This window comes from Chamaea fasciata, unplaced genomic scaffold (genome assembly GCF_029207755.1).
Source record: "Chamaea fasciata isolate MVZ Bird 193981 ecotype frontalis unplaced genomic scaffold, bChaFas1.0.hap1 SCAF_7, whole genome shotgun sequence".
Taxonomy (NCBI): Eukaryota; Metazoa; Chordata; class Aves; order Passeriformes; family Sylviidae; genus Chamaea; species Chamaea fasciata.
In genome coordinates, this window is record NW_027094092.1 from 200,544 (window position 1) to 223,200 (window position 22,657).

At 63.7% G+C, this 22,657-nt stretch overlaps 4 protein-coding genes across 5 annotated transcripts; 1 reads left to right on the forward strand and 3 right to left on the reverse strand.

Annotated features, from left to right (window-relative positions):
• Positions 1–364: 364 nt before the first annotated feature.
• On the reverse strand, positions 365–6,402 carry LOC136291915 (scavenger receptor cysteine-rich type 1 protein M130-like). Its single transcript, XM_066187002.1, has 13 exons — positions 5,893–6,402; positions 5,498–5,818; positions 5,089–5,409; positions 4,711–5,013; positions 4,319–4,633; positions 3,833–4,204; positions 3,449–3,757; positions 2,992–3,363; positions 2,774–2,911; positions 2,546–2,641; positions 2,249–2,332; positions 1,876–2,016; positions 365–1,691 (listed from the first exon to the last, which is right to left on the reverse strand). Exons 1-13 carry the CDS (start codon positions 5,942–5,944, stop codon positions 1,576–1,578), a joined length of 2,940 nt encoding a protein of 979 aa, XP_066043099.1. The 5' UTR covers positions 5,945–6,402; the 3' UTR covers positions 365–1,575.
• A 974-nt stretch (positions 6,403–7,376) lies between these two features.
• Positions 7,377–9,239, forward strand: AIP (aryl hydrocarbon receptor interacting protein). Its single transcript, XM_066187017.1, has 6 exons — positions 7,377–7,549; positions 7,681–7,860; positions 8,091–8,279; positions 8,459–8,635; positions 8,722–8,863; positions 8,947–9,239. Exons 1-6 carry the CDS (start codon positions 7,451–7,453, stop codon positions 9,150–9,152), a joined length of 993 nt encoding a protein of 330 aa, XP_066043114.1. The 5' UTR covers positions 7,377–7,450; the 3' UTR covers positions 9,153–9,239.
• A 728-nt stretch (positions 9,240–9,967) lies between these two features.
• Positions 9,968–21,145, reverse strand: PITPNM1 (phosphatidylinositol transfer protein membrane associated 1). 2 transcript variants are annotated; one of them, XM_066187001.1, is made up of 24 exons: positions 21,093–21,145; positions 20,533–20,649; positions 19,659–19,873; positions 19,464–19,585; positions 16,877–17,101; positions 16,477–16,791; positions 16,065–16,160; positions 15,850–15,957; positions 15,680–15,741; positions 15,365–15,609; positions 14,667–14,856; positions 14,456–14,563; positions 14,220–14,362; positions 13,818–13,993; positions 13,313–13,483; positions 12,985–13,134; positions 12,737–12,885; positions 12,544–12,654; positions 12,293–12,409; positions 11,935–12,083; positions 11,684–11,833; positions 11,168–11,351; positions 10,793–10,921; positions 9,968–10,687 (listed from the first exon to the last, which is right to left on the reverse strand). In XM_066187001.1, exons 2-24 carry the CDS (start codon positions 20,608–20,610, stop codon positions 10,421–10,423), a joined length of 3,660 nt encoding a protein of 1,219 aa, XP_066043098.1. In that variant the 5' UTR covers positions 20,611–20,649; positions 21,093–21,145; the 3' UTR covers positions 9,968–10,420. The 2 variants fall into 2 exon arrangements, with proteins under 2 accessions (XP_066043098.1, XP_066043097.1); XM_066187000.1 differs by lacking the exon at positions 21,093–21,145 and having other exon boundaries at positions 20,533–21,029.
• A 293-nt stretch (positions 21,146–21,438) lies between these two features.
• CDK2AP2 (cyclin dependent kinase 2 associated protein 2) lies at positions 21,439–22,592 on the reverse strand. Its single transcript, XM_066187023.1, has 4 exons — positions 22,243–22,592; positions 21,988–22,088; positions 21,763–21,895; positions 21,439–21,649 (listed from the first exon to the last, which is right to left on the reverse strand). Exons 1-4 carry the CDS (start codon positions 22,331–22,333, stop codon positions 21,582–21,584), a joined length of 393 nt encoding a protein of 130 aa, XP_066043120.1. The 5' UTR covers positions 22,334–22,592; the 3' UTR covers positions 21,439–21,581.
• Positions 22,593–22,657: the final 65 nt, after the last annotated feature.

Consider the following 22,657-nt stretch of genomic DNA (forward strand, 5'->3'; position numbering starts at 1 on the left):
GTTGGTACCACAGGGCAAGGGCTGGCAACCCCCCAGGCATCTCCTTGCAGGCCCTGAGCTGCAGCTCCATCCCCTTCTCCCGTGGCATTTATCCACTCCAGCCCCAGCATTCCCATTGCTCCTCATTGTTTTGGGCCGGCCTCCAGTGCCAAGATCCTTATTCCACACCCTGGGGCTTTATGCCTCCACTGGCCTCGCAACCGGTGTTTCAGCCCTAGCCCTACAACCTTTACTGAAGTAACAACAACTATCTAGCAAAAGAAAACAAAAATAAACCAAAATAATGTAATAAAGCGACAAAATTAATGAAACGGAGTAATAAAGAAAAAAATCATAGTTATTTCGAATAAAACAAAATAAAACATTAAAACTGAAAAAAAATGCAGCTTTATTTTTGATATCTTAAGCGTTACTTTATATCCAGAAACCACGGAAGCACTTCTCCCCTGGTAGCCCCAGCAGGTCTCCCTGCGCCGCACCAAGCCCCGCACCAGCCTCCGGCCGTCCGAGTCACGCAGGGCGCGGCGGAAAGAACCGGGCACGGCCGGCAACGCTGCCCCAGGACACCGCCAGTCCCCACACGCTAGCACAGACAGACGCGGGAGTCGCGTGCGGGCTCACCGGCGCTCCCCTGACCGGAAGCCGCAAAGATCCCGTCCTGGCGCAGCCGCGCTCCTCCGGCGGCGCTCCTCCGACCGCCCAGCCCCACCCGCGTCTCCCCGCGCCGCCGCCGAACTAGCGCCGAGACCCCTCAGGGCACGCTATTTATCCCCCAGGGCAGGGCCACCCCAGCCAATCACAACCTGAGGCAGCGGCGGCCGGGCCAGCCCAACCTATCACAGCGCAGTGTCGGCCCGCCAATCCCGGCCCGCCCGTTCCCGCCCCCCTCGGCTCCGCGACCCCCCGCTGTCCCCTCACGCCCCGCTCCCGCCATTCCGCCCGCTCCCCGCCGTCTCCCCGTTTCCCTGGGAGAACTCCCGGCCGGGACCTCAACGGGGAGCTCCCGCCGCCCTTCCCGGGCCCCGGCAGCACCTGCCGAGGCTGCGGCAGCGGGGGCACGGCTTCGCCCGTTCCCAAAGCCGGGGCGGCGGGAGGGACGCCTCAGGCGAACGGGGGACCGGGACCGGGCTGAGGCGCCGGGCCGCGACTGAGCGGGCGGATCTGGGCGGGACCACGCCCGGATTGAAAGGGCGGCTGTGATTGGACGGGGCGGAGAAAGGCGGGCCGGGATTGGCGGGGCTTGGCAGCTGAGGCTGCAGCCAATGGGAGCGCGAGCGCTCAGGCGGGCGGAGCCAGGGGCGCTCGGGGGTCCGCGGTCGCCCGGGGTCCCGCTCCCGAGACCCCCGTCCCCTTCTCCCACCCTCCCTGTGCCCCGGTCCCGGTCGAAAGGCCGCTGCAGAGCCCCCACCGGAGCGCCCCGTCGGCACTCGGGGCAGGGAGGGGCGTAGCCGGCAGCCCGGCCGGGAGCGGTTCCGGGGCATGGAACCACTGTGGGCATGGCCACCCCTTCCTGGGGACAGGGTCCCACCACACTGCCACACGTGTCCCCAGGGCTGCAGCATGGCCAGGCCATCCTCATGGCAACGCCCCCAGGGCGCTGCTGCCGACATCATCATAGTCCGTGTGTGCCGGGGGCTGTTCCGAGGGGTCATTGGGAGCTCCTGGGGGACCTGGAGGGGAGCAGATCCCACCTTGGGGACAGCACAGAAAGGTGCCTGAGGGGGCAGGCAGCTCCGTGTCCCCCCTGACAGACCCCGCCTGGGCTCTGACCACAGCACCCACGGATCTCCTGATGGGTCCCTGCCCATCCCCACAGCCAAACCCTGCCAGGGAGTGGCTCTGCAGAGGGGACAGGGCAGCTGTGAGCCCTCTTACCTGTGGGGAGGACACAGATCCACGTGTGCTGTGACACTCCCTGGGAGATGTCCCCAGTGCTGGCAGCAGGGGCCTCCTGCGGCACATCCAGGACATCGTCGTAGCCGTCCAGGGTTCCCTGCTCGGGCTGGGCAGAGGGATCTGGGACAGACACAGGGCTCCATGGAAGTGACCAGTCGCCCTGGCAGGGCTCTGGCTGTGCCATCCCCTACGGTCTTGCCACTGGCCATGTGCTGGAGGCCCTGGGCTCCCTCAGGGAAAGGCGATGCTTCGCTGCACACTAACAAGGGGAGGACTTGTCCCCTCAGCTCCCCAGCCCAGCTGCGTCCTCTGTCCTCCTGCTCCCCGCTGGGTTCCTGCCCTGTGGCCCTACCTGGGGCTGCCTCAGTGTCACTCCCCTCCACACTGTCCCCAGTGTAATAGGGCAGCTTCTGGAGCGAACCCTCTGACAGGGAACCTGCAGGGGATAAACAGGAACTTGGGGTTGGCCTCAAGCAGCACCACAGGTGACAGAACCTCACACTGCAGACCAGGGCTGCTGTTGGACTAAGGAGCCATCCCAGAGCATGGCAACGAGCCATTGCTGGGGCACCAGGTCCTGGAGCTGCCGTGGGGCTGTCGGGCAGAGCCTTCACTCCAGACAGAGCTGGGGCACAAGGGCTGTACCCACCTGGACGACTGAGCACCTCCTGGTACTCGGGCATTGCGGTGTAGTCCAGCTCCTCGTACACAGCATTGGAGACAGCATCTGAAGCTCTGCCAGGGCCTGGGACAAGAGGCAGCACTTACCTGGGGCTCTGGGCACTGGGATCACCCCTGCCCACCTTCTGAGCTGTTCAACATGGGCCCAAGAACCATCAAAACAGGTCTATCTCGGCCCCCACCCACCAGGACCCACCTTGGCGCCGGGCACGGCACAGCAGCACAGCCAGGGCACCCAGGGACAGGCACAGCAATGTCCCCAGCACCACACACAGGACCATTGGCACAGGCACAGTCCCCACAGCCACTGCCATCGTGGTTCTGCTGGGAAGACCTTTGGGGACACAATCAGGCAGTGAGGGCAGGGGATCCCGGTCACCCTGGTGTGAGGGATGCAGGAAGAGGCAGATATACCTGTGCTGCTGGCACCCTCCGGATATGGGGTAGTGCCTGTCTCAGTGATGTCATCACTGTCGTCCCCACAAGCCACGTGGGCCTCCTCGTCAGAGTCACAGCTCTGCAGGTGCCAGGGTGCCGAGGGGCATTCCCCAAGCGAGCGGGCCCCGTCCTCGCAGCCCACCCAGGCCAGCCAGGCACGGGACGCCTGCTGGGCGGGGACGGCCGACAGCTGGCCCGGGTCCCCACAGCCCAGCTGGCGGCAGACGGCGGCGCCGGTGCCAGGGCTGGTGCCCTCGGCGCACACGCGGGCCCAGGTGCCGTTGTGGGACACCTCCAGGAACCCGCGGCAGCGCCTGCCTTCGCCTGCCAGCCGCACGGAGAGATGCTCTGCAAGGGGTGCAGGGGGGTCACGGCACGGCCACCAACCCCCCGGGGCTTCTACTGGGCTCTGCTGGGAGTGGCCGCCACTGACCTGAGCACACGGCCCCTGCCCCACCGCCGAGCCCGCACTGGCGCTTTTCCGAGCGCCCGCATTCCCAGAGAGACTCCTCGCTCCCGGAGCAGTCGGGGATGTACGGCCACAGCAGACCCCTGCCGGGACCGAAGCGCGCCGAGCTCGGGGCCTCCAGTGCCCTGCCACAGCCCAGCTCACGGCAGACAACGGCAGCGTCCTGCACGTCCCAGCCTTCCTGGCACATGCTGCTCCAGCTGCCACCGGAATAGACCTCCACGCGCCCGGCGCAGTGCCCAGAGCTCCCCACCAGCCTCACCCGCCGGCTGCCTGTGGGCATGGAAGGACCGGGCTGGGCTGGGTGCCTGGGGCACTGGCACCTCCAGCCCTTCTCGGGACACCCACCTGAGCAGACGATTTCCACCCCACGCGAGATGTCAGCTGGTGCAGTGGTCATTAACGCGTTATCAGGCCAAAAGGAATGGTTGGTTTTCATGGGCAGCTCGGTCATCATCCCCTCCATCCCCATGATGGTTTCGATCTTCCTTGCCATGATGGCCTTCTCCGTCTCATTGATCTGCCCCAGGTAGGTCTTACCAGACACAACATCACTCTGGTCCAGTCCTCCACAGTCCAGCTCCCAGCACACATTGCTGAAATTCCATTTAAGCAGAAGCTCTGCTGGCACTCGGCGCCAGGCCCCTGTGTCTGTGGCCACCTCCAGCTCCCCATCGCACCGGGTCTCACCCTCCACCAGCCGCAGGGACTCGACAATGCCTGTAAAATGGCCTGACTCAACCCTTCATCCAAAAACTTTCTGGAATCTTCTGACCCGAATTCCTAGGGGTCCCATAAAGCCCTCAAGGCTCCTCCCGCAGGTGCCCTACACACCTGAGCAGTTGACAGCTGCAGCGTTTCCAGGGGCACAGGGCGGCTTCCCCAGCACGGCCACGGGGCACTCACCCGGGTGCCGCTCGCTCCCGCTGCAGCCGAAGGCATCCGGCCGCAGCGGCCCCTCCCCGCTGCCGAAGGAGCCTCCCGAGGGCACGGCCAGGGCGTGCCCGCAGCCCAGGTGGCGGCACAGGACGTGGGCATCGGCCAGGTCCCACTCAGTGGCGCACACGGACCCCCACGTCCCCCTCACTGCAGCCTCCACTCGCCCGGTGCATCCCGAGCTGCTGTTGCCCAGCCGGAAGCCCGTGTAGGCTGTGGTAGGAAGGGCGGTGAGAAGGGTGATTGTGCAGGGACCCCACCAGCCCCTCCCTGGTGTCCCCAGCACTTACGGGAGCAGATGACGCCGGCAAGGCCGCTGCAGCCCCGGCTGTGGGGCGGACGCCGGGCACAGGCACTGAGGAGGGGTTCCGTGCCATTGCACTGGAACCCCCCGTCCCACAGTGATCCCGATCCCGCCGCAAATCGGCCATTGCCGGCGATGCCGAGCGCCGCCCCACAGCCCAGCTCCCTGCACACCACCTGCGCCACCTTCATGTCCACCTGATCCTCACACACACCGAACCAGGCCCGGCCCTGCTGCACCTCCAGCTGCCCGGCGCAGGCTCCATCGCCTCCCACCAGCCGGGAAAAGCCTGCGGGAGCAGCACATGGTGAGTGTCAAGGGATGTGTATGAACAGCCACTTCTCCCCTCGAGTCCAGCTCCTACCTTGGCAGACAACGGCAATGTCATAGTCATGGAGGCTGCTGTCATAGGGACCCCAGCCACGGATCTCGCAGTCCCAGAGCGTGGCCTCGTCCCCACCACAGTCCACCAGGGCCAGGCTGACGGGCCCATCCCCTGCACCAAAGCGTTCACGGGCAGAGTAGGCACCGGAAGCCGAGCCACAGCCCAGATGCTGGCAAACCACCTCGGCGTCCTCCATGTCCCAGCTGTCGTCTCCCACCGAGCCCCAGTGTCCCCGCAGCTTCACTTCCACCCTCCCGGCACAGGGACTGCCACCGCCTGCCAGCCTCAGCTCCACAGCATCTGCACCAGGACACCGGCACGGCTCAGCCCTGCCCGGGATGCACCAACACAAAGTGGCTGTCCCAGCACGGCCAGCTTGCCCCCTCACCTGTGCAGGTCACCCCAACATCCCGCTCATGGCTGCAGAAGTGCCGGCCCCATCCAAAATGCGGACACTCCTGCAGCCCATTCTCGCTGCCTTGGCAGAAGAAGGGCTGTAGCCAGATCTGCCCGGAGCCCTGTCCAAATGGGGCGTACGGGGAGGCCTTGGCCACCCGGCCACAGCCCAGCTGCCGGCACACCACGGTGGCCCAATGGGCTTCCCAGTCGAAGTCGAAGACGCACACGGAGCCCCACTCACCGTCGTGCTTCACCTCCACGCGCCCGGCACAGCGCCCGCCGCCGTCCACCAGACGCAGCTCCCCGGAGCCTGCAGCACGGAGCCCGCTGAGCCGGGCCCGGCCCCGCCACGGGCCGCGCTCCCGGCACTCGCCCGGCACTCACCCGCACACAGCTGCACGCACGCCAGCAGCCCCAGCGCCGCCAACGGCCCCATGCCACCGGCCCCGACCCAGCGCGGCCGGGCCGCGTCTCGCCTCCACCCGAGCCACTGCAGGCAGCAGCACCAGGGCAGCCTTTATCAGGAGCCTCATCTCCCGGCTGCGGGGCCGCCGCCTCCAATAACCTGCTCCGTGCCCAAATATGAGCCTCGGCTGCACTTCTGGCGTCACACACCTCCCCACAGTGGGCTGGCAGCCGGATGTCCCCGGGGGGAGACAGCCCCCCTCAGCACCTGGGCTGTGGGGGCCCTTCCTCTACCCCCCCGTGCCTACAGCTCTGCTGCTGGAGCCTGGCAAGAGCCACCCTGATGGGGAGAGGCTTCACCCCAAATCCTAGCCACAGCATCCGTGGGACCACACGTAGGTCGAGCACCTGCGAAGCTCAAAGGCCCATCCTTGGGGTGCTCCCCTCCCCCGCGGGGGGTGGCAGCAGCCCCCGGCTCCGCTCGGGGCTGCCAGGTGCCAGAACCTCGGGCCCTCGCGGCGGCGCTGGCACATGGCGCTGCTGCCGCAGCTGTGGCCCCGCGCTCGCCTCGCCGCCAGGGCAGGAAGGAGGCGGTTACCCCCCGGCGGCTCCCGGCATCGCCATCGACCGCACGCGGCTCCCGACACCTGCGCTGCCACCGAGAACGCCGCGGCTCCGCGCCGCCCTTGCTCCGCGGTGAAGCCACAGTGCGGGGGACACGGAGCCCACTTAATTTCTGGGGGCTCACCTGCTGAAGCTGGGACCAAGCACCATCAAAAAACAACGGGTGGAAGAGGGGGACGCAGGAGCTTCCTTGAAGTCTCGGCTTTCTGTGAGGGTGAGGACGGAGCTGAGCCACTTCGCAGCAGTGCTGAGCGGTGATAGTGGAGGCAGAACGAGCGTGCTCCCTACGGGTTCGCTCCTGCAGCAGCGCAGTCAGCTCCGCGAGCCACCAGCCTTTCTGTGGGACGGGGGACCTGACACCTGCCAGTGTCCTCGTGTCACCCCAGGATGGCTTTTGAGCTGGGCTGAACCCCGGAAAGCCCTGAGGTGTCCCCCCCAACGGTATCGCACAGCCCTGCCCTGAGTGCCTATCCTTCCGGCCCGCACGGAGACCCGGTCGGGGCTGACGGGAGGAGACGACCCGACTACACTCTCCCCGCGGCTGGCGGGGACCCTCACAGTGGGTCCCGGCGACATTATCAACCTCCGATCCTACACCGCAGCCTTTCCATGGAGGTGGCAGAGTGTCACAGGAGTTTTCCATTCCTGAACGCCTCCCGTATCTACTGAAACAGCACCCGAGAAGGGCGGGGGGAGACGGGAAACCAGGAGAACCCCGGGAGAACCGGGCGCGCGGCTGTCTCCTCCGGCCGCGCCCTCTGCCATGACCACGCCGCTTTTGCGGAGCCCCCGCCCCGCAGGGCTTCCTCCGGGCCGGCAGGGGGCGCCCCGCGCATCCACGACTATCCGGAAAGAGCCGAGCAGCGGCGGAGGCGGCCGAGCCAGGGCGGGCGGCGCGGGCGGAGCGGGCGCGATGGCGCAGCAAGTCGAGCAGCTGCGGGCGGACGGCGTGGACAAGGAGGTGCTGCGGGAGGGCACCGGGCCGTTGCCAGACTTCCGCGACGGCACCAAGGTCAGGTCTGCGGGGGGACAGGCGGGGTGGGGGGATGTGGGAAGCGGAACGCGGCGGGCGAGGCGCGCATGCGCGCCCCCCCCCCGGTTGCGTCGCCATGGTGACGCCGCGGGCTCCTCCTCCCTGTTCAGGCCACTTTCCACTACCGGACGCTGCGGTGCGGCGATGAGGAGACGCCAGTGGACGATAGCAGGGCGCGGGGGAAGCCCATGGAGCTCATCGCCGGGAAGAAGTTCAAGCTGCCGGTGTGGGAAGCGGCGCTGCGAACTATGCGGCCCGGCGAGCGAGCGCGCTTCCGCTGCGACGCCAAGGTGGGCGGGACGAGGACCTGCCGGGGCGTGGCCGGGTTGATGATGGGGTGATGAACCAATCATCGGCGTGGTGGTTGGGGCGCGGCCTGCGCTGATGGGCGGTGACTCTGTGCTGTGGGCGTGGCTTGCGGGCGCCCCCGTGCTCCCCAGCCGCGGGGTGTGAGGCTGGGGCATCCTGCTATTTTCGCCCCCGCCCTCCTCAAATTCCGGCACTCCCTTCCCTCCCGCAGCACGTAGTGCTTTACCCGCTAGTGTCCAAGAGCCTGCGGAACATCGCAGCAGGGAAGGACCCGCTGGAGGGGCAGCGGCACTGCTGCAGCATCGCCCAGATGCACGAGCACTACTCACTGGGGTACCCCGACCTCGACGAGCTCCAGAAGAACCCCCAGCCCCTCATCTTCGACATCGAGGTGCTGAAGGTGAGGTGGCAGCATGGGGAGCTCGGGCATGGAAGTGTCCAAAAAACACACAGATGTAGCACGTGGGATGTGGTTTAGTAGTGGCCTTGGCAGTGCAGGACTCGATGATCCTAGAGGTCTTCTCCAACCTAAACAATTCCATGATCCTGTTCTCTGATTCCATGATGGGGTGCTGGCAGGTGGAGCCACCCGGCTCCTACCAGCAGGACCCATGGGCCATGACAGATGAGGAGAAGCTCCAGGCTGTGCCCCAGATCCACAAGGAAGGCAATGAGCTGTACCGGCAGGGCAAGGTGCCCGAGGCAGCTGCCAAATACTACGATGCCATCGCCTGTCTCAAGAACCTGCAGATGAAGGTGGGTCTTGCCAAATGCACACGGGCATCCCCGGGACTGCGGGGCTTCAGAGCTGCCCCTCACTCTCCCTGCTCTGTATGCCACAGGAGCAGCCAGGCTCTCCGGACTGGATCGAGCTCGACCAGAAGATCACACCCCTGCTCTTAAACTACTGCCAGTGCAAGCTGCAGTGTGAGGAGTACTACGAGGTGCTGGACCACTGCTCCTCCATCCTCAACAAGTACGAGGGTAAGGCACCATGACTTAGGTGGCTAAGTGGCAGGCACCGGGAGACCCCCAACACTCTGCTGACCCTGGCTCTCTCCCCACAGACAATGTCAAGGCCTACTTCAAGCGGGGCAAGGCCCACGCGGCCGTGTGGAACGTGGCTGAGGCACAGGCTGACTTCGCCAAAGTTCTGGCACTCGACCCCTCGCTGCGCTCTGTGGTCTCCAAGGAGCTGCGGAGCCTGGAAGCACGGCTGCGGGAGAAGGACGCCGAAGACAAGATCCGCTTCAAGGGCATCTTCTCCCAGTAGAGTCCACGGCCGCAAGGGAGAGCCCAGCACTCTCAGGACAGTTTCTGTTAGATATTCCACATGTGGAATGGTCATGGATGTTTATTAATGTTTAATACAGATTTTACTTATTTGAAGTCAATGGAAATGGCCCCGGAGCTTGCCATGGGCTGGGGACACAGCCAGGCACTTAAGTGGCAGCATAAAGTATCACAGCACATGGCTGAAGCTCTTTGCTGGGCTCTAGACTCTGCTCATCGTCACACCAGGGATGCGTGGATGACGAGCCCTCTGCTCCCTGCCAACTTTTATCACTTATTTGATGTTTTTATACTTTATGGTGGCCAGGGAGGGGCAGTGCTGAGCCTCAGCCGCAGCTCCAACCCATTCCTGCCTGTTCTTCTCCGTGCCACGCCACTGTCACTTCTCCAGGCTGCTGCTATCATCCCAAACCAGTGTCTCCTCTTGTCATGTCAGTGTCGGGAATATTTTATATAGAATAACAGCTTGTTCCTGCTATCTCTATAAACCTTTGGTCATGCTCTGCCAAGATAAACTCAAGTAAAACCAGACATAGCCCCTGGTCACTACAAAAAATTGCTGCTAGAGGTAAATGAAGGGAAACCAAGTCAGAGAGGGGGAGGGTATTGGCATCAGCATAGCCCACACATCCCAGGCTCTTTTCCCTGTCCTAAATTGCTTGTGACCCAACTGCTGTGCCCCACAGTCATCTCCCTGTGGGACATGGTGTCCCTGGAGGCTCCCCAGGGCTTTCCCAGTGGGTGGGAACCACCCCACTTCCACAGGCACAGAGCAGACTTGCGGGTGCTGGCACCTTGTCATAACATCTGTTTATTCAACACCAAAACGAAAGGGGGGGGGGAAACAGAGGAACCACTCTGGAACCCCAACCCAGCCCTGCCCTGTGACACCGGACGGAAATAAATAGGTGGGGAGGTGCCACTCGCTCTGGGGCACAGCCACAGCTCCCAGTTCTGCACGGGGATAATGACCCTGGGGTGCAGACCCCACTGGGCACAGCCCAACGGCCCCAAAGGACCAGAGGGGACAGGGCTGGGGGCAGCAGGACGCAGGATGGCTCAGCCCTGAGGGGATCACTCTGGTCCTCTGGGGGGCTCTGGCCCTCTCCCAGCACACCCCCTGACTCAGGGGACCCAGCACCCTCATCTCCTTCCTATGGCCTCATGGCCCAGCACTGGCTCCGTCCCCAGGTGCTCCTTGCTGGGAAATCAGGGAACTGGCAGAGGGGGGACATGGCCATGCCACCTTCACTCCTCACCCTCCAGCTTGAGGCTGACACTGCGGGGCTTGGTCCGGGACAAGCCAGGGGGTGCTGAGGGGGGCCCCCCATCCCGCTCTGCCTGGCTGGAGCCCCGGGAGCGCAGGAGCTGACTCTGCTTCCGCAGGAAGTCGACAGGTGCCGGGCAGCCATAGGTGCCTTTGCCCAGCACAGGTCGCGGGGGGCCCTTGGGGGAGTGAGCCAGGGCTGCGGCTTCCAACTGGGCCAGGTGGGCAACATAACCCTCGGAGAGGAACTGCAGGACACACAGACAGCCTAAGCTGGTGGCCACGGCTGACTGGTGAGGTCAGCCATCGTCCCCTGCATCCCCAGTCCGTCCCCAGCCCTGCCACCACCATACCTGGCACTGGTTGTGGAACTTCTTGACAGCCCGTCCCACAATGTAGATGTGGGCTGGTGTGAGTCCCAGTGAGCTGTAGACGGAGACATCCTTGGTGGAGCCATAGCCGGCAACTATGGAGATCTCTGCCTGCCCAGGGACAAGAGCATTAGGGCAGGGAACAACCCTTCCCACAGGGACAGCCACCCCCAGGGGCTGGAACACCCGCTTGTTGAGAGGGATGGCTGGGACCTGCCCTGAGAAGCTTCCAGCTCTGCCACGGCAGTGTAGTCCAGCTGCCAGCATCTCCAGCGGGATGCAGAGGTCCACAGGACTCAGCACAGCCCACACCACCCCATCACCAGCCCTGTGTCCCAGCAGCATCCCTGCCCCCACCTCAGTGCGCAGGCTCTGCAGGAAGGCAGCTTTCTGGCGCAGCGGGTCGTGGGTGAGCCCGTCGCAGAAGGAGACGGCGCCGTGGGGGAAGTTGTGCTGGGAGAGCCAGGCCACCACACGGTGCTTCTGCATGTCAGGGCGCCCCGTCACGTAGATGATCATGTACCCCGAGTCCTGCCAGTGCCTAGGAGGGAACATGGGTGGCTGCCAGGAGCCTTGTGTGGAGACAGTCGGGCTACAGGAAGCTGCGATCTCCCAATACAGCATGTGTGGGTGCTGCCTCCAAAACCTCCCTCCTCCCAGGGATTTTATCAAGGAGAAGGTACAGCAGAGCTGTGGGGACCACATCCAAACTCAGGATTATTTTCCACAATAGGGTACCAGCACAGAGATGATGTGCTGGAGGCACGGGAGTGGTGGAATACCCTCCCCCTTGTCCCTGCTCTGACCTCCCCCAACTGAGTTGTCACACCACGAAAGATGGGGAGACTGACTCCCTGACTGAAGGGCACCCACCTTACAACATCCACAGCCCCCGCCCGCACTTTGGGGTCACTGCCCATGATGGAGACGCTTGCGGTGAAGGAGCCATCGATGCTGAACACAACGGACTCGGTGCCACGGGCCACCACGGTCAGGTACGCCTCAGCATAGCTGTGGTCCCCTCTGCAAAGGCAGAGGTCATGGTTCAGCACCAACCCTGCTGCCAGGGCAGCAGATGTAGCTCTGCCAAAAGAGCTGGAGGAGAAACTGAGGCAACACCTCACCTGACCACCATGCGCACAGGATAGATTCCAATGGCCAGAGCCTTATCTGGAGGGATGGTGAAGGTCAGGCGCCCGCTGCCACTCGTCACCTCGGTGCCATAGTACAGCCACTTCCCCGACAGCGGCTGTGTCATGATGTAGATGTCCACCTGAGAGAGGGAAACGGGCTGGGCACGGGCTGGACCCCCACATCCTGCTGTGTCCTCACCTATAAGTCATTACAACCTTCTCCCACCGCCCCACACAGGGTCCTGTAAACCACATCCCTCCCCTACTGTGGGTAACACCAGCCCCTGCCTGGTCCTGGACACCCCACCCTGTTTGAGAGGTCCTGGTGGCCCCCTGAGCGCAGCAATACCTTCTCCCCAGTCAGTGTCACCACATCCAGGGGTCCATACATGAAGCGCCCACTGAGGACCTGCGCTTTGCCCTCGCACACGATCACATCGCAGGCGCGGTGGTTGGCTGTCACGTTCTGCAGGCACACGGGGTGTTCAGCAGCTCCTGGGGGAGCTCCTGAGATACCACCAGGACACCACTGGGCTGTGGGATTGTCCCAGAACCCACACACTCCAGGATGCCCCAGGTGGCCTCCCACTGGCCACATACCCGGATCTTCACTTGGGTGCGTTTGCGCTGCCACTTCTCCCGAGGGATGGCGGGGCTGTAGATGGAGGTCTCCTCACTCTCCGCAGGCTGCGGCCCCTCTTTCTCCATCACCTGTCAACAGCACAGAGCTGGCTCAGCCTCCGCCTGCGCCGGCTCGCCGCCCACCCCACCGTGCCCACCATACCCACCATACCTGGCGCAGGATGAAGGCCACCACATCAGAGGATTCCCAGTAGCTGGCGTGGAAGAGGTGGGGCAAGGTGATGGTGGGGAAGGCAGTCAGGGCATCGGGGCAGTACAGAGAGTAGTCAATGCGCTTTGGGCCCCACCAGCGCTCCAGGACTGTAGGGAGAGCTGGGATGAAGCCTTGCCCAGACCTCGTCCCCTGTTGTACAGCCTGAGGTGCCCACACAGGATGGGGTGGGTGGGGATGATACTTACTCTTGACAACCTCGCTGGTGCTGGCGGGAGTGGGGGGCTCTGCCGGCTCATTGCCCTTCCAGAAGCCCACAAAGCTGCCAGTGGGGGTAGGAGGAGCAGCCACATCCACTTTGGGCAGGAACAGGGCAGAGTGTGTCTGCAGGGCCTCCGCTGAAGAGAGAGCTGGGTGAGCACACCCAGAGCCCCCAGGGACACCCCTCCAGTAGAGCTCAGAGCAGTGGGAAGGGCTTGCACATCCCTCTCCCCCGACCCAGCAAGGATGTGGGTGCTCTGGGTACCCTGACATGGCCCCAGGTGCCTGGCACCAGCCTGGTGGGAACCTGCTCACCCAACAGGGACGAAGTGCCATCACCCAGAGGGTACTTCTGGTATCGGGGCACGCTGAGCGGGGGCACAGCGTGGAAGGCCTTGGCCAGGAGGGGCTCCAGGCGGGAGGCGCACGGATCGGCGGCGTGGAAGAGGTTGTAGATCTGCTCACAGGCGGGACGCAACTGGGCCACTGCAGCACAGAGAGGGGTCAGGGGTGCCCAGGAGGGCCGGGGGGCACCAGGAGCAAAACACCCAAGAGGGGTAAAGCAGGACATAGAAAGAGGAAAGGGTGGAGAGGGAAATTTGGGGCACCAGGGATAGGCTGAGGCTGGCACAGAGCAGGGACTCTCAGTCACCCACCAACACCCACACAGCCAGGGCTGGGCATGCAAGGGGCTCAAACCCAAGCAGGGCTCCCTAGGGTGGTCCTGGGGAGCTCAGGCTTGTCAGGTGAGCTCAACTCAGGGACTTGAGCCCTGCAGGGAGGGTCAGAGGCTGGCACCACGGCAGGCAGGGATCCTCACCATCCAGAGCAGGCATGACGGTCTTCCGCAGCGCGAGCACCAGCCCCAGTGGGGAACCAAAGAGGAAGAAGCCGGATACCTTAAATTCGAGGCGGGTGCTGGCACCCTCGGCATCCAGCACCATGCCACTGCTCCGGGGTGCCTCTGCCTCCAGCGAGGCCTCGCTGGCCTGCAGGCTGGAACAGCAGAGACGGTGGGCATGGGGAGGGATGGCATCATCGTGCTCCCACCATCCTGAAGGCAAAGCCATGCCTGGCGTGGCCCTATTATCCCAGAGGAGCTCCAGCAAGACTCCCCTGGGGCAGGTGGCCTCCACGAAATGCTCCTTCCCAGCCTGAAGCACATGGGAATTGCACCCTTTCCATAAAGCAAAAGGTAGCCAGCCATCCCTCTTGGGCTCACCTGCACATGGAGCTGTGCTGCTGGCTGTCCCCCTGTGTCCCTGGGGCCTCAGGGCTGGCCTGGCCCAATACCGGCACTCCCTCCGTCCCATCAGCCAGCGGGTCCAGGCCGCCGCACTGCTCCGGGGAGATGGGCTCCGTGCTCTGCAGGGGGAGACAGCAAACACCCAGACCCCATGGAGCCCCCAGTGCACCCCCAAAACCTCCTCAGGGGGCGTTGGGACGCAAGGCACTCACCAGGCTGCCACGGCGGCTGCTGCTCCGGCTGCCCCCTGAGCCCGCCCGGCTCTGGCACAGGGCATCGAATCCCAGGATGCCACCCACACAGTCCCCCAGCAGCACCACCTGCGGAGAGCACCGATCCATGAGGATTGGTGACACCCCCACACCCTCCATGCAGAGTGGCAGCTGCACTCAAGAGCCAAGCTTTCCCCAAATTCCACCTCACCTGGCCGCAGAAGCCAGTGCCCTCTCCGGACTGCAGGAAGGCTGCATAGGCCTGGTTGGCGCGGGTGATGACGGTGCCCACGGCATGCTGGTAGGTGCCTGAGGAGGTGGCCAGCAGCGGGAGTGCTGCTAGTGGGATGTGGTCCTGGCTGCTGGACAGGCTGTCCCTGTCATGGCTGTAGGGGCTGAGCCTGAGGGGGACATGGTGAGGGATGAATGGGACTGTCCTGATGTCCTCATCCCACTGCATGGTATTGGTTCAGCCTGGGATGCTGCACAAGGAGTAATCCCCATCCCCTTCCCTCCCACCGCAGGACACTTGCTCACCCAGGATGTTGTATCCGGAGTTATCCCCACCCCATCCAATTCCACGCCATTCCATGCTGCCCCGATGTCCCCATCTCTCTGCACAATGCTTGCTCAACCCAGGATGCTGCACGAGGAGTTATCCCCATCCTATGCCATCCCATCCTGCCCCACTGTCCTCATCCCACAACAAAACACCTGCGTGCCCTGGGATACCGCACTACGAATTATATGTTTCCCATCTCACCACGTAACAAAGCTTGCCCCAAGACACTGCAGCAGAAGTTAACCCCCATCCCCTCCCCAGTCCTTAATGTCCCACTAGAAGTGAAGTCCCCTCTCCAAGGATACCACAGCCTCCTGGTCCCCTGCTTTCCCAGCAGGAATCCATACCTGGAGACAAGGGCATAGGCTGCAGCACAGATGGGCGGGCAGGGCACCAGGCGCAGGGCCACATGTCCCAATGCCTCGGGAAAGTGGACACGGGTGACGGCATCAAAGGTGGCTGCCAGTGTCTGCACATCTGCCTGCTTGGAGCCCGGCTCGCCCGCTCCCTGATCCAGGATGTTCCCACTGTGGAGGATGAGGAAGAGCGCGTGGATCCGGCACATCTGCTCCGTGCTCTCTGCTGTGCTGCCCTGCAGGAAGGAGAGCAGTCAAGTCGTGGGGCACAGCAAGAGGGCACAGGCCGAGGGCGGGGACACACACCTCAGAAAAGCTGGATGTTCCCAATCCTTCACCATCCCCCTTGGTGGTGCTGGCTCCTTCCCCTGTGAGCACACAGCCCTGGTGAGGCAGCTGGGGTCTCCAGGTAGGAATCAGGCCCCTCTCAGGACACCCACTCCAGGATCTGGGGACAGAGCACTCCCAGCACTCACCCAGTGTCTCGTCCAGCTCCACTGGCCGCTCAAGCGTGTCCAAGAAGTCGTTGGAGCTCCACTTGGTCATCTCCTTGGCAAAGACCTCATCGCTGTCAGACAGATCCTCTGCAGGGGCAGGAAGGGAGAGTGGGTGGGGGGACATCCCTCTGCCTGCACGCCCATCCTCAGACACCCTTGCCCCCACCCAGCCTGTTCCGAGATGGTGCCAGTACCGTGGGCATCGAAAAATTCCTCTTCGGAGCTGTTCTCCGAGTCCCGGGCAATGTTCTGCATTCGCCACTCTGACAGGCTCTGAGGAGACACGCCCCCTGCCACCCATGGGGGGTCAGCACTCACAGCCCCCTGAAGAGAGACCCTCGCTCCTGCCCCACAGCTCCCCCTTGGTCCTGGACCCAGATCCCCCCCAGGGAGATCTGGGGCCATCTCTGGGTCACCCGGAGTCCCTCCAGGAGATCCAGGACCATCCCTGGGTCACCCAGGGCCCTTCAAGAAAGCTGGGACCATACCTGGGACACCCAGGGCCCCAGCCCAGGAGACCCAAGCCAGGCAAAACAGTCCTCTGACACATCTCCTATGGAGAACAGCAGCATTCACAGTATAACCACACCAGACCTGGTCTCTCACCTCCATGCTGGGAAGAGTAAGAAGAGCGGGAAGAGGTGGACCACTGCTTGGCAAAGGTATCATCAGAGGGGGTATCAGTCCCTGCCTGCAGCTCAGCCTCCTCCTGCCTGCCAGGACCATCTGGCTCTGGCTGCCCCTCGGGGCTGATCCCGGCCGCTGGTGGCTCCTCATCCTCGCCACACTTGGCCATCTTCTGTGCCAGCATTCGCGCCGTCTCCTCCTCCAGCTGCCGGATATCCTCCATCGTCAGGTCCGTCCACTCATCCTGCCAGCACCAGGCTTGGCGGTGGGCACGCAGCATCACCTTCCTCAAACCTGCGGGGAGAAGGGGGGAAGCGAGTCCAGTGTGATCCCACAGCTGCCCAAATGACCCTCCAGCTACCCATGGGTCCCAACTCACCCACATCATGGATGAACTGCTCAATCTTAGACTGCATCCCCCAGTATCGGAACTCCACCTTGCAGAGCTTGTAGGCGCACATGAGGGGCCCGCTGGCCGCTGCTGCCTCGAGCCAGTCATCCCCCAGCGGCCCCCGGCCCGTCTTGGATGAGTGGTACAGTTTGGGATCCTCCTCGGGCTTGTATTCCCCGGGGGAGATGGGATCACGCACAATGTCAATGGTGTCTGTGGGGGGAATGGTGCTTGTTACCCCACAGGATTTGGCAAGGGGGCACAGGTAGGAAAACAAGGAAAAAGGGACAAAGATCAGGTCAAATTATTCCCACAAGCCATGCACTCAACACAGCTGGCAGCAAACACTCTCTGTCCTACAATTCTAAAATCTTGGAGTTCGGAAATCATAGAATCCTGGAATGGTTTCGGTTGGAAGGGACCTTATGGGTCATCTCATGTCATCCCCTGCCATGGGCAGGGACATCTTCCACTATCCCAGGTTGCTCCAAGCCCCATCCAACCTGGCCTTGGAAACTTCCAGAGATGGAGCATCTGTAGTTTCTCTGAGCAACCTGTGTCAGGGCCTCACTACCCTCACTGGGAAGATCTTCCTCATAGAACATATAAAATCCCATGGCTGGAACATCACAGACATGCTTGGTGCAACCAAAGACATCTCCATCCCCGTGTGGGATCCCATTCCGGCACCCCAGGGAGTGGCACAGGGAGGGAGGGGCTGGGAGTGTGCGGAGAGCGGGGCTGACACACATACGTGCATTAGCCAGCAGATCTGGCAGCTGCAGAGTGATCCCGGCTACCCTGGGGGACATGGGGGCTGAGGACGGGGACAGCACATGGGACAGCTCAGGACAGCTCCTGGCTCACCCACCCAAAAGCTCGAGGGTCCCCCAAAAAAAGGGTACAGCAAAACCAACATGTGACACAGCAGCCACCAGAGAGCCGGGGGGAGGACAAGGAATGCCATCCCCAAACAAAGGTGATCTCTCCCGAAATGAGCATGAGCTCCCCCCAAATGAGGATGACCTCCCAAGACCAGAGAGAGGCTCCTGAATGACACCCAGGAAAACACAATCCAACAGCCCTTCGGGCTCAACCCAGCATAAAATCTCCTAGAATTTGGCTCTCCCACCCCTGTCTCCAGGCCATGGTCTGGGGGATTCCAGGGCGCCCCACTGGCTCCCAGTACCATCCCACATCACTGTCCCCATTCCCAGGCTGTGCCAAGCCTTGTATTTATTTTCCCCCCTTGATGTCCCCAAGGTGCTGTCAGCCTCTCTTCCTGCAGCTTGGGCTGAAAAAAGGGGGAAAAAAGAAAACTAGAAATGCCCTGAATCCACAAAAATGATGCACAATGCACAGCATGATGCCAAGCATCTTGGATAACAGAAGCAAAGAGCTGGGACAGGACCTGCTGTCCCCAAGCAGCTCCTGGCAGTGTCATTCCCATCACACTCCAACTCCCTTTGCTTTTGCCACTGGGAGAAAGCTGCCAAGGATGCAGTTATCCCTGCGGATCACCCAGACCATGTTTTTCCATCGCCCTTTGAAACGTGAGAGGGGTTTAAATCTGTCAGTGCTACAAGACACCAGGGCAGAGAAAATCCCAGTGGGATCCACACTGGGGCTGGTCCCACTACAACCCTGCTCCCGGTGGAAGGCAGCAGCCACTGGAGATGCTGAGCGCCCTGTGGAATACCCATGGGACGGGCACAAGAATGGAAAAGCGGGCACAGGACCATGCCCTGATGCCGTCTGCTTGGCCCTGGTTGCTTCCTGGGGGCAGTAGGGGCAGAATTCCTGCCCCTAGGTCCGAGCCATCGGTATCCCGGCCGGACATCCCCAGTGCTGCAAGAGCCGGGGAGAGAAATAGGTCAGATGAATCATTTCCTCCGAGTGCCTATTTTAGGCCTCCATTTTAAGAGGCAGCACGTCACACTCCACACTCTGGCGCCTGAACTGACCACATCCACACCACCAGGAACAAGAACCTGGCGGAGAGGGAAGAATCCCACCCCGAGTTCCCAGTTCTGCCCACCAAGCTCCCCAAAAAGGACGCAGAGTGCATTCTGGAGCAAAGCCCTGGGGAGAGGGGAAGCAGGGCAGGGAGTAGGAAAATGGGGACATGCTTATCCAGCTCAGCTGATCCAGAACACTCCACAGGACCCAGGTTTTGTGTCCCATGTACACCAGGAGAGACTGAGAAGGCAAATCCATGCAAAAAAAAGGCTGGAACACAGAAGGAGAGGGGAGCGGGCTGGCACTAGGAAGGAGAAGCTGCAAACAGAAATAGAGGCAAGGGAAGAGGAAGGGGACAAAACTGTCCCTGAATATTTCTTTAATGTGGAACTTAATTCAGCAGCACTGAGAGGGAGCAGGCAGGGAGCTCGGAGCAGGGAGCTCAGCATCCAGGGAGCTCTTCTCTTCCAGTATCCCTTAAACATGAGGACCAGGAAGGAGAGTGAAGTTGAGCCCCTAAGGCCCCATCACAACCACACACCCATCCCAGAAGCACTGTGTGGGAATCCCAGCAGCCACAGTGTCCTGCCCAGCTCCCCAAGCCAGCCATACCCACCCAAAATCCTCTGCCTCTTCTCTGCTGCACTCAGGTTGAAGATGTTGGTCTGCTGCCCTGCATCTGGGCGGTAGTAAGTCTCAATCTCAATGGAAAACTTCTCCACAAAGGGACACGTGTACCTGGAGGGGCACAGGACTGAGCCTGGGGGCATGGCCAGTCCTGCAGCCCACCCTGCCACCTCCTGGCTCCCACCTTGTGCGTGTGTAGGGATAAGCATTCCAGGACTCCTCCTCCACCTGGAGCGCGGCTTTGGGGAGCAGTGCCCGGAACCAGCTGGGGATGTGGGAGCCGACATGGTAGATTTTGTGGGTGTACTGGCCACTTCCCCCAGGACCATCACTGTAGGGTCGATTGGCCAGGATCTCCACACCGCTGCCCTCACCACTCGACTCCTCCCGGCTCTTCTTCTGCACAGAGACGATGGCTCAGTGCAGCCCCTCCAAGCCCCAATACCGCCACGGGTGCCCAGAGTTCCCGTGCACTCCCATCTCCATGTGCTGGCAACCCCCAGCTCCACACCTGCTGCCAGGACCCCCTGCTTGGCTCGCTGGTCCCAACCCACCCAAAGCCTCAGTGACACCCCTGCAACCTAGCAATCCCTTGGGACCAGCCTGAGGCCCCCCTGCGCCCCTCCAGGCTCCAAGCTCAGCCCCACAGCCCTCTTACACCCTCCAGCACCCCATGCTCAGCCACTAAGTCAGTCCCCTGTGCACCCCCAGGCACAGCCCCTGCACCCTTCATACTTCCCCACAGCCGACTACACTCCTCAGGCTACAATCTCCAGCCTCTCTCAGCCCCCTGCAGCCCCTCAGTCTCAGTCCCCAGATCCCTGCACCCCTCCAGATCCCTGCACCCCTCCAGCTCCCCATGCCCAGCCCCACAGCCCTGTGCACCCCTTCAGTCTTGGCCCTCGGACCCTACACCCCTCAGGTTCAGCCCCACAAACCCCAGACCCGTGCAGCCCCCGGGCTCACCCCGCAGACCCCGGCAACCCCCAGCCCCCCCGCCCGCCTCAACTCAGCCCCGCAGCTCCCTCAAGCCCTCACGCTCAGCGCCGTATCCCCACCTGGATCATGTAGAGCTGGGCCACCTGGTACTCCTCCAGGCTCATGGGCAGCAGGATGTGGTATTCCTTGATCAGCATGGCGGCGGCGGCGGCGGCGGGGCACAGCGGGAGCAGCTCCTGAGGGGGCTTCCGTTACACCGGAGCAGGCCGGCTTCGGGACGGCTCGAGCCGGTTCGGCACCCCTTCAGAACCGCTCGGGACACACTCGGCTCAGCCCGGTACCGCTCAGTCCGGGTTCGGCCCGCCTCGGAGCCGCTCCGCCCCCGGGTTCGGCTGAGTCCGGTACCGCTCGGCTCCGGGTTCGGCTGAGTCCGGTACCGCTCGGCTGCCTTCGGCCCCAGGTTCGGCCCGGCTCGGAAAAGCTCGGCCCCGGGTTCGGCGGAGTCCGGTAGCGCTCGGCTCCGGGTTCGGTTCAGTCTGGTACCGCTCGGCCACCCTCGGCCCCGGGTTCGGCTCGGCTCGGCCCCACTCGGCTCGGCTCCGTTGCCATGGCAACGCGGCCCCCTCCACTTCCCCCCGCCCGCCCGCCCGGTCCCCGCCGCCCCCCGGCCCCACCGAACCTGCGCCGCTCCGCACCGGCCCCTCGGATCGTGACATCACAGCCCGTTCCCACGGCGACAGCCGTGACGTAGGGAGGTGGGGGGGGCGTGACGTCAGAGAGCGGAAGACAGCGAGCGCCACTCACGGGCGCTCCGCGTGTGCCGGCACCGCCGCCCCCGGAAAAACCCGGTGTTTTATTTAAAAAGCCACTTTTTCAAGCGATCAACGAGTGGTTTGATCACTCCCGCACCTCTCAGCTCCGAGACACCAGTGCGGCTCCAAACTCTCCCCCGACTCCCCCACCTCTACCCCGCGTCCCACCACCACCATCGGGACCCACCCCCGCGGGGACATACCGAGGCCAAGTCCCAACATCGTCCTTTATTTATAAAAACACGCATTTATAAAGAGCGGAGAGCGCGGGGAGGGGGGGCTCGGGCAGCACGGCGGCCCCCCGCCCCCGCCGCCACCACCGGGAGGTCCCGGGGGGTCCCGGGTGGCAGCTGCCGTTACGTGCGGGCGTTTCGCTCTGTCTCTGCCAGGCACTCCCTGACCAGCGCCCGGGCGTGGATAATCCCTGCGGGGAGAAGCACAGGGACACCTCGAATCACCCTCCAATCGCTCCCCGCGGGGCTGGGGAGCCCCGGGGGCGCAGCCTCGCGGCCGCCCGGTACCCCTCCCTGCCCCTACCCCGCTTCAGCCGCTCCATGGCGCTCTTGCTGCCGGCGTAGGTGGGCCGGATCTCCTTCCCCATCTCCTCGATGACCGAGAGCAGGTCGGTGTAGGTGCTCTGCGAGCCCTGCGCCCCGGGGGGCTTCATGGCCTGCGGGAACAGGGGGACAGGCAGGGACGGAGGGGCTGGGGGCGGCCCCCGCCTCGGCGCCCGGCCGCACCGGGCCCTGCCCCGCGCCTCACCTGCACGTAGCCCATGGACGGCGGCCCGAAGTCATTGAAGAGCGGCCGGAAAGGGGCGGCGGCGCCAGGGACGGAACCGGAGGGCGACGGGACACTCGTGGCTGCGGGAAACTGAGGGTCACGGCCACACTCCCCCTTCCCCGGTACCTCCCTTATCCGGTTCCATCCCTTCCCGGGGTACCCCCCTTCAGCCCTCCGGTCCCTCTCCGCCCCCGGCGTCCCCCGTCCCCCGCGGTAACCGCGGGGTTCTCTCACCGGCGGACGGTGCCCCGGGCCCCGGCGGGGCGGGGCTGGCGCTGGCGGCTCCGGGGGTAGCGGGGGCGGGAGCGATGGGCTTGTAGGACATCCCCGACGGCCGCCCGCCGCTCCCGGATCCCTGGAGCCCCGCGGCGGGGGTCGGCGTGCGGCCCCCGCGCTCGCCCCGCCGGTTGTATCGCCGGTGCCCGCCTCTCTTCAGCTCAGCTCGGCCCCGCTCGGCCCGGCGGGAAGCCGGGAACCGGAGCGGAGCGCGGCGGCCCCGGTTCCCGGTAGCGCTGCGCGGCCCCGGCCTGACCCGGGTCTGTCCCCCCTCCGCCGCCGCCGGCGCTCGCGATGATGACGCAGACGCGTCACGACCGTAACGTCATCACGCCGCCGCGCGCCCGCCGGCCGGTCACCGTGGAGACACGCG